Consider the following 12,645-nt stretch of genomic DNA (forward strand, 5'->3'; position numbering starts at 1 on the left):
ATTTATATACGACTTTTAAACATTATAACACTAAATTAAAAAAAAAACAAAAACAAAAAAGAACATTATTGCACGCGCATGAGGATTAAAGCAAGTGTAATGAGTTTAGTAAAGATAATAATTTGATTAGTAAGTAGCTAAAAAGTGGCTTTTAAACTTGTAATCATCCTTAAAAAAATCAGAAAATCAAGCTAAGATTGCGCAAACAACAAAATTGGAGATTTCCTAGGACACTAGTGTCGATTGTGTCTAGCATCCTATCAAATTCGAATTTTGCAACTCTTACCAACTCAAAAACTCAGTAACGTGCATGAGGATTAAAAGAAGTTAAAAAACTTCTAGAGGGATGAAAAGGAGGGAAATTTAAACCATACAACCCATTGACCCACCCCTATAAATAGCGCCTCATTGAATAATAGTGGCTTTTATTTACACTATTCGAATAAAAAAAATTTTTTTTATTGTAATATAATGTCTAATTTTTTCTCTAAATTTTTTTTTGAAGATAATTTATTCTCCCTAAAAATTAAACAATTTCTATTCAATCTAATTAAGTGCACTTCGGTCCAATTTGGTGCACTTGGTCAATTTCGATCCCCTTCAATCCATTTTCAAGTTTAGCTTAAAAATTCATTTTTTTTCTTTAATTTTTGGGTTGAAAAGTATGAAATTTTATTATATTTAGGCTAAACTCTTTAGTTTTGAGTTAAAAAATAAAAACAAAATAGCTATTAAAAATTAGAAATATGAGCCCTAAAAATGCTACAAAAATAATAAATATTCAAAATTCTTATTCAATCCACATTGGTTTTATTTGGTCCACTCTGTCCACTAAAATTATATTCGATCAATTCAGTTTTATCCAGCCAATTTTGGTCCTATATAGTCCATTCAGTCCGTATTCGCCCTATTCGGTCCACATTGGTCCTATTTTGTCCATTTCGGTCCTACTCGGTCCACTTTGATCCTATTCGATTCATTCTTTCCATTTTAGATCACCTCAATCCTATTCGGTCCATTTTGTCTACTTCGGCCTTTTCATTTCACATTGGTCCTATTCGGTTCATTATGTCAACTTTGGTCATAATTTGTTCATTCGTTCTTATTCAGCCTACTTTAGTCCTATTGGGCATCCTATTTGGTCCCCTTCAGTCCTATATTTGGTTCACTTTGTTCCATTTGGTCCAATTCAGTACATCTTGATCCACTTCAATATTTTTTTGTGCACTTACATAATGATAAAATATATGTTTAGGTTGAAAGCACTTATTCTAAATCCAAATTTATTAATTGCAACATGGGAAAATATATTTTTGTAAGCATCATTGGATCATATTTATTGTTGGCAAATTTCATGCCAAAGTTTCTAATTGCAACAATTTTTCATGTATTCATGCCAAACAGTCACTCCAATTCAAACACTTCCACCAATAGGTACTCAAGGCCATCTCACTCCTAAACCAAAGGCTATCTTGCAACAAAGCCCATGTCAACTAAGAAGATACAAGGCTGCTACTGAGGTTTTACTTCCTTGGGAAGGCTCATCTATAGTTGATGCAACTTAGGAGTCTCTTCATGTACGGTAGAATCAGTACCCTCATCCTGTGGGCAAGGTGCTTTAAAGGAGGGGGCAATGTTAGGACTCTGATTGGGTTGCATTGCTATATGGTACAACTGTGGCTAGGTAGTGCAGTGATGGGTGCTTGTGTAGTGCTAGGAAGTGTATTGTTGTGTGCTGTTGTAGGCAGGGCAGTAGAAGGCTTGTACATACAGAGAGGTAGAGAGGCAAGGGATACTTTTACAAAGTTAGTTACAAGTAGTTCGTTAATTGTTGATGCATTAAGAGTTGTAGTTAGTTAGTTTGTTAGTTAGCTAAGGCTAAGATGTGTTGTACCTTGTTAGTTAGTAAGTAGAATATAAGGTTCAATTTAGATTGTAATAGGATTTTGATTGATGAATAATACAATTGAATAGTTATTCTTGAAAAGCTATTGGAGGTTGATTCCCTCAAAGAATCCATGGAGGCCTAGTTCCCTTAAAGAACTACAAGATTGAGAGTAGCAGAACTAAATTCAATTGAGTGCTATCATTATATAACTTAATTTTCACCCAATCCAAACACCCTCTTGATTATGCAATCTTAATCAAAATCTCTCTTGAAAAGTACAGTTGAGTTTGGTGATTGACTAGCTTACAAATAATCATTAAATATTTTAAGAGTATTATGACACGGTACTCTATTTTTTCACATGAATGCTAAATCAATAGGAATTTAATTAATGGAACTCACTATTGTGTGAGATGAAGAAGTATCACTTCACTATTTTCTCAAAATACTAATACTTGAGCCAAGTGAACTTGAAATCTATCGGTCCGACGCATTTGCTAGGTCTAGGTTAATTTACACCAAGTGGAAAAGAATTTTCAAATTACATAAAGAAAAAAATTGTTATACAAACCTTGTTACACGTACACATTGTATGAACTAAAATTCTGAGTTGAAAACACGATTTCAATTCAAAAAATTGGATTATAACAATGTGTGCAACAAATATTACTTATTACGTTATGAGACTTGATTCATGTGTTGGAAGTATAGTTTGAAAATTGTCCAAGTTGTTAACAAAGTTACAAAGCAATATCAATAATATATCAGCAAAACAAGATATGCTCAGATTAACTTATAAGCAAAATAGACAAGTGCAAAAGAGTATAAAATTAAGAATTAAGTAAAACTTATTGTCGAGGCACGGAACTAAATCCGCTATCCTTAAGAAGCAATTTCGCCCCCACTGAAATGAATCTGTTGGTGCAAATGGCGCAAGCGGTCGTTCTTCAGAATACAAAGGCAACACTGTTAATATGCACTCACAGACAAAAAAGTTTTACTGTTTTACTTCCAAAAAAAAAAAATTTTTACTGTTGAAATCATCTGCAGAACTCTCATAACAATTTCCAGCCGCCCCGGGTCAAAGTTCAAACCGTCCACAGAAAGTCGTGTTGAAATCAGACAAATTAGTAATGGCATAACTTAAGTTACAAGTCGCATATGGAGTAGTCTTCAATTTCTAGTAAAAAACCTATGCACGTAACCTTAAGTCATGGGAGAACTAGACTACCATTAATTCGTCTCAACCTCACACGTTGTTAAATTGACTACAAAACAAAAGTCTATTGAACATAACACTATTAGGCTATTAGCCATTCTAGACAACCCGCTGTTGTAAAATACACCAAGTTCCTCAGCTACATGCTTCTCCTATACGTAACAAATAATGATACAGTCGCAATGAAAAGTCCAAGCTTGCCCTCAACAAAAAAAAAAAAAAAAAAAAAATGATAATAATAACAATTAAAGAAGAAGAAGAAAAGTAAAAGTCTAGTTTCCCCGCATGGACCGCCATGAAATCCGCAACCACCTATAAGCCTATATATATAGCCAACCAAGTTCTTTGGATTATCACCATTCACCACCATACAACGTACACACAAGTTCATCATACTTGTTAGTTCTTATAGCAACGATATCATACAATGATGAAAACTCTGGCACTCTACGGCCTCACCTTGGCCTTCTTTTTCCTATCTGGTATGCCTCCTCACTAATCACTATTTGCAGCATCACACCCTCTCTCTCTTTCTCTCTAGAAGTGCTTAATATACAGCCAAAAGAATCACACAATTCTAGGTTGCTACAAGTCAGTCATCACTCTGGCAGTTTTGATTTGCCCCTTTCTTCATCATATGGGAACTTACACAATAAACTCATGAAACCTCACTAATAAGGCATAGCGTTCACGCATATTCTTCTTATCACGACTCTTATTTATTTACTTTTGATAGTTAAAAGAATAATATGGTAGTTCCTATAATTGCAGCCCGTCGAATTATAACCATGCACCATCATGATACGTGTGATCTACACGTTAAAATTAACGTTGCATCTCCTACTTATATTTGCTGCTTACAATACAGGTTTTGTTTTCATGTTCAAAATGGTGACGATGATTTTGGTTTATACACATTCCATGCAGGTGCTCACTCTGCTAGAATAACTTTCACAAACAACTGTCCATATACCGTTTGGCCAGGAACCTTAACTTCAGACCAAAAACCTCAATTATCAACTACCGGGTTTGAGTTAGCATCTACGGCATCCTCAGCAATAGATGTCCAAGCTCCATGGAAAGGCCGATTCTGGGCCCGTACCCTATGCTCCACAGATAGCTCCGGAAGGTTCAGTTGCGCTACTGCAGAATGTAGCTCTGGTCAAGTTTCATGCAATGGTAACGGTGCAGTTCCGCCAGCTTCTTTGGTAGAAATCAACATAGCCGCCGATGGTGGAATGGACTTCTATGATGTTAGCCTTGTAGATGGATTCAACTTGCCTGTTTCAGTAGCCACACAAGGCGGAACTGGCGAATGCAAGGCCTCAAGCTGTCCAGCCAACGTGAACGCGGCTTGCCCAGCAGAGCTGCAAGTGAAAGGGTCTGATGGGAGCGTTATTGCTTGCAAGAGTGCATGTACCGCTTTCAATGAACCACAATATTGTTGCACTGGCGCATATGGCACGCCTGAAACATGTCCACCCACAAACTACTCTCAGATCTTTGAGCAGCAATGTCCTCAAGCTTATAGCTATGCTTATGATGATCAGAACAGCACATTTACTTGCTCTGGTGCACCTAACTACGTTATCACTTTCTGTCCATAGATTAGGGAGAGGAATTATGCGTTCCCTTCTCTTTAAATAGTAATAAGAAGCTGATAAGTTTCACGTACTAAGGCACATGTATGTTTGTGTCAATGAAATAAATATTTGAATAAAACGTAACAAATTAATATCCTCACAGGAGGCTTTTGTCATCCTTAGATCTACTACATATGTATACCCTTCCAATTCCCCTTTCACTTTTACCGGATGACTCACCCTCAAAGCAAGGATATTTTCATAGTGTATACTATTGATCGCATGCAATTTTATCTCTAATTCAATTAATTGAAGTTAATTGCATATCAAAAGAACAAAGTTTCTTCCTAAACTAGTTTGGAAAGAAACTCATCAAACTTCTTACACACACGTGCACACACACACACACACACATATATATATATATATATATATTTGATTTTCTTGAAATTTTGCAAGGATGAATGATATAATAAGAATATGTAATCCAACGGTTAGATTTACAAAATTTACACTCAATATAAAGATATATGAGGATTTTGAAGAAATTTTTCTCCAAACTAGTTTGAAGGGAAACTTTGTTCATGTCAAAATCTCTTGGTTTGATTTTCAGACAAGGAAGGAAATTAAAAATTATCATATAATCTTTAATTTGGCTTATTTTAAATTAAAAGTTAAAAATCATCTATAATATTAATAAGTGGATTCCCATGTTTCGTCTTCACTTTTTGGCATACCAAAATACATTCATACAAATTTTGAAATAACATACCTTTAGTTTAATTTTTTTTTTCCCTACAAAAAAGCAAAAAATGTTAAAACAGTAATGCCATCTCATGTACAATACGATAAAAAAAAAAACCCGTTATTCTCACCACCCATTTGTATTCAAATGCTTCAATTATCTTTATAAAAAAAAAAAACAAAATTACTTCTTCCAAAAAAAAAAATCACTACCTCACGTAAAAACTACTCATTCTTATTCCAAAATTTCTATGTTTTTTTTTTTAAAAAAATTCTTTAAAACATTCCAAAAATTTTGTTGTCTAAATTCTATATAGTTATTGCAAATCTCCATCCATCCACACTAACGTAGATCATACTTCTTTTGTTTAAATTCAAAATTTTTTACTTTTCACAATTCTTATCCTAATCAATAAATTCAAATGTCCCATTGCATTTCAATTTCTTATGTTTCTCTATCTCATTTTTAAACATTATTCCACAATGTCTTACCTCTTTCTTTTTTAAAAAAAATACAGGATTATATATTTACGACTTTTAAACATTATAACACTAATCTAAAAAAACAAAAACAAAAATAAAAAAGAGTGTTATTGCACATGCAAAGCGCGTGTAATGAGTTTAGTAAAGATAATAATTTGATTAGTAAGTAGCTAAAAAGTGGCTTTTAAACTTGTAATTATCCTTAAAAAAATCAGAAAATCAAGCTAAGATTGCGCAAACAACAAAATTGGAGATTTCCTAGGACACTAGTGTCGATTGTGTCTAGCATCCTATCAAATTCGAATTTTGGCAACTCTTACCAACTCAAAAACTCAGTAACATGCATGAGGATTAAGAGTCTACTTAGATACCGCTTATTGCTGAAAACTGAAAACTATAAACACTGTAAAAAAATAATTTTTAAATGTATGAATAGTACCGTGAGTTGTGAGACCCAGTTTTAAAGTTGGTTTTTTGAAAAAAGTATTTTGCGAGTCCTGTGAACAGTGCATGAGACCCACTAAAAGAAAACACACTGCTGGGAAACACAAAACATGCTTCCTAAATGGAGGCTAAACCAAGTTAAAAAACTTGTGGAGGGATGGAAAGGAGGGAAATTCAAATCATACAACCCATTGACCCACCCCTATAAATAGCGCCTCATTGAATGATAGTGGCTATTATTTACACTATTTGAGTAAATAAAAAATTTTGTATTGTAATATAATGTCTAATTTTTTCTCTAAATTTTTTTTCTAGATAATTTATTCTCCCTATAAATTAAACAATTTCTATTCAATCTAATTAAGTGCACTTTGGTCCAATTTGGTGCACTTGGTCAATTTCGATCCCCTTCAATCCATTCTCAAGTTTAGCTTAAAAATTCACTTTTTTCCTTAATTTTTGGGTTGAAAAGTATGAAATTTTATTATATTTGGGCTACACTCTTTAGTTTTGAGTTAAAAAATACAAAGAAAATAGCTATTAAAATTAGAAATACGAGCCCTAAAAATGCTATAAAAATAATAAATATTCAAAATTCTTATTTGATCCACAATGGTTTTATTTGGTCTACTCTGTCCACTAAAGTTATATTCGATTTATTCAGTCTTATTTAGTCCAATTTGGTCCTATTCGGTCCATTCAGTCCGTATTAGACCTATTTGGTCCACATTGGTCCTATTTTGTCCACTTTGTACCATTTTGTCCACTTCGGTCCTATTCGGTCCACTTTGATCCTATCGATTTATTCTTTCCATTTTGGTTCACCTCAGTCCTATCCGGGCCATTCGATCCATTTGTCCACTTTGATTCTATTTGGTCAACATTGGTTCTATTCGGTCCATTCTATTTACTTTGGTCTTTTCATTTCACATTGGTCCTATTTAGTCCATTATGTCCACTTTGGTCCTAATTTGTTCATTCGTTCTTATTCAGTCTACTTTAGTCCTATTCGGGGTCCCATTTGGTCCCCTTTGGTCCTATTCGGTCCACTTTGTTCCATTTGGTCCAATTCGATCTATTTTGATCCACTGTGACCTTTTTTGTGCACTTACATAATGAGAAAATATATATGTTTGGGTTGAAAGCACCTATTCTAAATCCAAATTTATTAATTGCAATATAAGAAAATATATTTTTGTAAGCATCATTATATCATATTTATTGTTGGCTGATTTCGTGCCAAAGTTTCTAATTACAACAATTTGTGTCATTTGGGTTAAGCTCTTTTGGTCTTCAAGAAGAAAACGAGTTGAAAGTTAAACTGTAGATTCTGAAGAGCACAACCCGAAAAATAATTATTTTGTATGTATTAGTAGGGGTGTATGTATGTCCCTTATTTCTTCTCATTCAATCTTTATAGTTTTGAAATTGATACAAGACAAGTGAAACATGTGCATACACAATAAAGGACACTTGTATTGAAGAGTCGTATCCAAGAACAAAGAAATGAATTTGTCCACTACTTTAAGAGGCAACATGCCAGAGTGTTTTGCACCATCACATCACTTATATAAAAATTAATAATTAAAAAAAAAAAAAACTGATTCCAGCTAATCTAACAATATTACACATGTACCAATTGATCAACAATGAGGTGAGGGGTACGCAGAGCGAAGCTCTGATTATTCCAACATTGGTGTTTTCCCACATAACCTTGGTAGAATAGAGAGTTCACAAATAAGATTATCCTCGAAATCTCCACAATTATAAGCTTCAATTTCATATAACAAAAAGGAATCAGAAAGAGCAGAGGGGATGTTTGCCTTCCAAACAGTGGTAGGGCTGCTGGCAGATTATCCTTATTGAAACACAAAGACAAGCTAGAATCTAAGGCATTCTTAGAGCATTTACATCAAGGATAAAAAAAAAAATAGTATTTAGCAACTTAAAAAAAAGCCTACTTAATCAATTTTAATAACTTATTTTACAATTCAACTCACATCAAAGTTTCTATTTTTTACCATTTCATTTATAATAATATAAACAACTCATTAAAATAATAAAAAACAACCACCACAACTAATCACCACAAAATCATTAAAAATAATAGCAAGTTGTTACAGTGAGCTCTCATTTATGAGAGTTCATTATAGCAAGATGTCAAATTCTTTTAGATATGGCATCAATCTTTGATAAAGTATGATTTTCGTGGTTTAAGATACTAAGAATAGCTTTTGAGTGGATTTGACACCCTTGTTGTGAATGCTCTTAGTTGCATTATGGGTAGCAACATTACCTGTTCTTCTAACCCAAATAAAAGAGCAATGCATTAGCATCAACAGTGCCATGCCAAATGCCAGTTTTTATATATATATATATATATATATATATATATTAATTTTAACATACCACTTTACAATAAATCCTACATTAGATATTATATTTTTTCGATTAACACATTAAAATAATATATACAATACATTAAAATAACCTTAAAAATCTCCTAAAATATAATATATAAATAAATAAATACAAAATTCCTCACCACCCACACCACACCCCACCACAACCCACCACCACACAAAATCAACCGCTGGCCACTAATATCAACCCATTGCAACACCCAAAAAGACACCAAAACCAATATCAGCCCACTGTGACCACACAAAAAAAAAAACACCATAACCATCGCGCACGTGCGAGAGAGAGAGAGAGAGAGAGAGAGAGAGAGAGAGAGAGAGAGAGAGAGAGAGAGAGAGAGAGAGAGAGAGAGAGAGAGAGAGAGAGAGAGAGAACGACTTGGGGAGAGGAGGCTGGGCGGGATCGATGACAATTGGGCGAAGTGCAATTAGCCAAGGTTGGCGAGATTGGCGGCAACGTCTGAGAGTGAGATCGGCAGCATGCGAGGTGACGAGATTAAATTAGAGATTGGCGGCGAGATCAAAGGTGAGAGTGAAAGGAGAGGACGATTCTATAAAAATAGAGTGGAGAGGCTAAGAGTGAATGAGAGAGAAAGAGAGACTGAGAGAAAAGTAGAATAAAAAAATATTTAAAGGTTTAGCATTTCTATCAATACAATTCTATTATTAGAATTGTACTCTTAATCAATACTGAAACTTTTAGCATTTAAAACATATGATGTGAGAAGTTTTTTGGTGTTTAGTGTTCCAAATACCAAATATGCTATAATAAGAGGATGGGGATATGGCAAATTTTGGACTCATGGTAGCATCCTATCATGTTCAATGCATAGGACACTAGATTCAAGCCAAATCCGTTGTTGTTGTTGTTATTATTACCATGTAATCCATCTCTTAAAATCTTGAAGAAACAGACCCTCAAATATAAAAGCCGAAAGAAGTTAGGCTCCTTGCTCGCTAGTCACTTCTCTATCCACAAAGCGAGTTGTTCTTTAATATTTTTTCGCGAAAAGAATATGCCACAACATTACTAACAAAAGTACTATATTCTAGAATGTGGATGTATTAAAAAAGTCTTTGATCGCAACTATATCGATGCTTTAGTTTTACTCTTTGAATTATGACAAGATCATTTTGGTGAAAAAGAAATTAAAAAAGGAATCTACTAGATCCAAGCTAGGATTAGAAGCCTTACGAATTGGTTAACTCCAAAGGGTTTCGGTTCTTACACATCCAATATTTCACCTCCTTTTTTTCATAGTTACATTTATGTGTTATATGAACAAATGTGAAAGAATATTTTTTTCACTCCAAATTCATCCGCAAAACTCACAAAAACATCTCAAGCCGCCCGGGTTCAAAGTTCGACCAACGCGCAAAAATTCACGTTGAAATCAGAAAAATTATAGTTGGCATGACTTACAGATTGCGTAGGTTTGTCTTCAATTTCCCTAGTGAAAACCTATGGACGCTACCTTAAGTCATGGGTGAACTAGACTGGTTACTTCGTCTCAACCACACACGTTGTTAAATTGAAAACAAAACAAAAGTCTATTCAACATAATACTACTACAGTCATTCTAGAGAACCCGTTGTTGTAAATATACCAAGTTCCTCTACGTACCAATTAATGACACAGTTGCAGTAATACCGACCTTGGTGCCGTGTAAAAGACTCTAACGATTACCAGGCCAATAAGCATTCCTACTGAAAAGTCCAAGCCTTCACTCAAAGCAAATGACCAAAAAAAAAAAAAAAAAATCCAAGCCTAGTTTCCCCGCATGGACCGCATTGATATCCGCAACCACGAATAAGCTTCTATATATACCCAACCAAGTTCTTCAGATTATTATCACCATACCACATTCAAGTTCATCATACTTGTTAGTTCTTATATATCACCAATTTAAAGCAACGATATCATACAATGATGAAAACCCTGGCACTCTACAGCCTTACCTTGGCCTTCTTTTTCCTATCTGGTATGCCTCCTGACTAATCACTATCCCACATTGCATCGTCCAAAACTCTCTCTCATCGTTTAGAAGTGCTTGATATACACCCAAAATAATTACAAAATTCTTGTTTTTGATGATTCATTTTCTTGAAAACATCGAAAATCATGGTGGTTTTTTTGCCCCATTCATCATCACATGGGCTACGCAATAAAGTCATGAAACCCCGCGAAGGAATAGAGTTCATGCACATTCTTTTCATCACGAGTCTTATTTATTTACTTTTGATAATTAAAAATAATTGCAACCCGTTGAATTATAACCATGCATCATCATGATACGTACGTGTATCTACACGTTAGAATTAATGTTGCATCTGCTACATATATTTGCTGCTTACAATACAGGTTTTGTTTTCATTTTCAAAATGATGACAAGGATTTTGGTTTATATATGTTGCATGCAGGTGCTCACTCTGCTAGAATAACTTTCACAAACAACTGTCCATATACCGTCTGGCCAGGAACCTTAACTTCGGATCAAAAACCTCAGTTATCAACTACTGGGTTTGAGTTAGCATCTACAGCGTCCTCAGCAATAGATGTCCAAGCTCCATGGAAAGGCCGATTCTGGGCCCGAACTCTATGCTCCACAGATAGCTCCGGAAGGTTCAGTTGTGCTACTGCAGAATGTAGCTCTGGTCAGGTTTCATGCAATGGTAACGGTGCAGTTCCGCCAGCTTCTTTGGTAGAAATCAACATAGCCGCCGATGGTGGAATGGACTTTTATGATGTTAGCCTTGTAGATGGATTCAACTTGCCTGTTTCAGTAGCCACACAAGGCGGAACTGGTGAATGCAAGGCCTCAAGCTGTCCGGCCAATGTGAATGCAGCTTGCCCAGCAGAGCTGCAAGTGAAAGGGTCTGATGGAAGTGTTATTGCTTGCAAGAGTGCTTGTACTGCTTTCAATCAGCCACAGTATTGTTGCACTGGCGCAAATAACACCCCAGCAACATGTCCACCCACAGACTATTCTCGGATCTTTGAGAACCAATGCCCTCAAGCTTATAGCTATGCTTATGATGACCAGAACAGCACATTTACTTGCTCTGGTGCACCCAACTATGTTATCACTTTCTGTCCATAAATTAAGAAGAGGAATTATGCGTTCCCTTCTCTCTAAATAGTAATAAGAAGCTGATAAGTTTCATGTACTAAGGCACATGTATGTATGTGTCGACGAGATAATTATTTGAATAATACATAACAAATGGATATTGTAAAAGAATACTATTTCCCTTCCTTTTAATGTTGTGCCGAGACATTTAAAACAGTGTGAAGCTTTAATAGCCATGATCTAAGCTGTTAAGCTTAATATGTATCAGAGTGATAGGTTAAGAATGTATTGAACCCTTGTGATTGATTAATTAATTAATTGATCAAATTTAATTAATTAATCAAATTAACATACAAAATGCGTGTCAGCACAAACAAATCACCAAACAACTAAATATGCAGTAGAAATTAAATGATACGATAATTTGTTTACGAATGGAGAAACCTATATGACAAAAACCTCATCGGATGATTTTAAAGTCACCACTCCCAAGAATTTACTATTATCACAACAAGCGGTTACAAGTAAAGGAATCTCAGTACCTTATACCAACTTACCGTTGAACCCTTACCCTAATACCTAATTGGACTTATTCTATAGTGACAATCTCTCCTTATATTGCACGGCTCCCAGTACGTGACTAACCAATAGATGCGCGGATCCCAGTACGCGACTTAATCACCAACTTGAGAAGGATGTTGGCTGCAAAGTTCTTCTGTTCATCACATGATGAAGATCATGAAGTTGCTTAGTCACAAAACCCTACAATGTACAAATACAGCAACTTCTTCAA

The 12,645-nt window shown here is 34.7% G+C and overlaps 2 protein-coding genes across 2 annotated transcripts; both read left to right on the forward strand.

The window, feature by feature from the left end:
* The first annotated feature begins 3,459 nt into the window (after positions 1 to 3,459).
* On the forward strand, positions 3,460 to 4,866 carry LOC142609427 (thaumatin-like protein 1). Its single transcript, XM_075781010.1, has 2 exons — positions 3,460 to 3,589; positions 4,035 to 4,866. The coding sequence occupies exons 1-2, from the start codon at positions 3,535 to 3,537 to the stop codon at positions 4,712 to 4,714; spliced, it is 735 nt and encodes a 244-aa protein (XP_075637125.1). The 5' UTR covers positions 3,460 to 3,534; the 3' UTR covers positions 4,715 to 4,866.
* Positions 4,867 to 10,605: 5,739 nt separating this feature from the next.
* Positions 10,606 to 12,023, forward strand: LOC142609461 (thaumatin-like protein 1). Its single transcript, XM_075781042.1, has 2 exons — positions 10,606 to 10,763; positions 11,203 to 12,023. The coding sequence occupies exons 1-2, from the start codon at positions 10,709 to 10,711 to the stop codon at positions 11,880 to 11,882; spliced, it is 735 nt and encodes a 244-aa protein (XP_075637157.1). The 5' UTR covers positions 10,606 to 10,708; the 3' UTR covers positions 11,883 to 12,023.
* The last annotated feature ends 622 nt before the right edge of the window (positions 12,024 to 12,645 follow it).

This window comes from Castanea sativa, chromosome 9 (assembly GCF_040712315.1).
Source record: "Castanea sativa cultivar Marrone di Chiusa Pesio chromosome 9, ASM4071231v1".
Classification (NCBI taxonomy): Eukaryota; Viridiplantae; Streptophyta; class Magnoliopsida; order Fagales; family Fagaceae; genus Castanea; species Castanea sativa.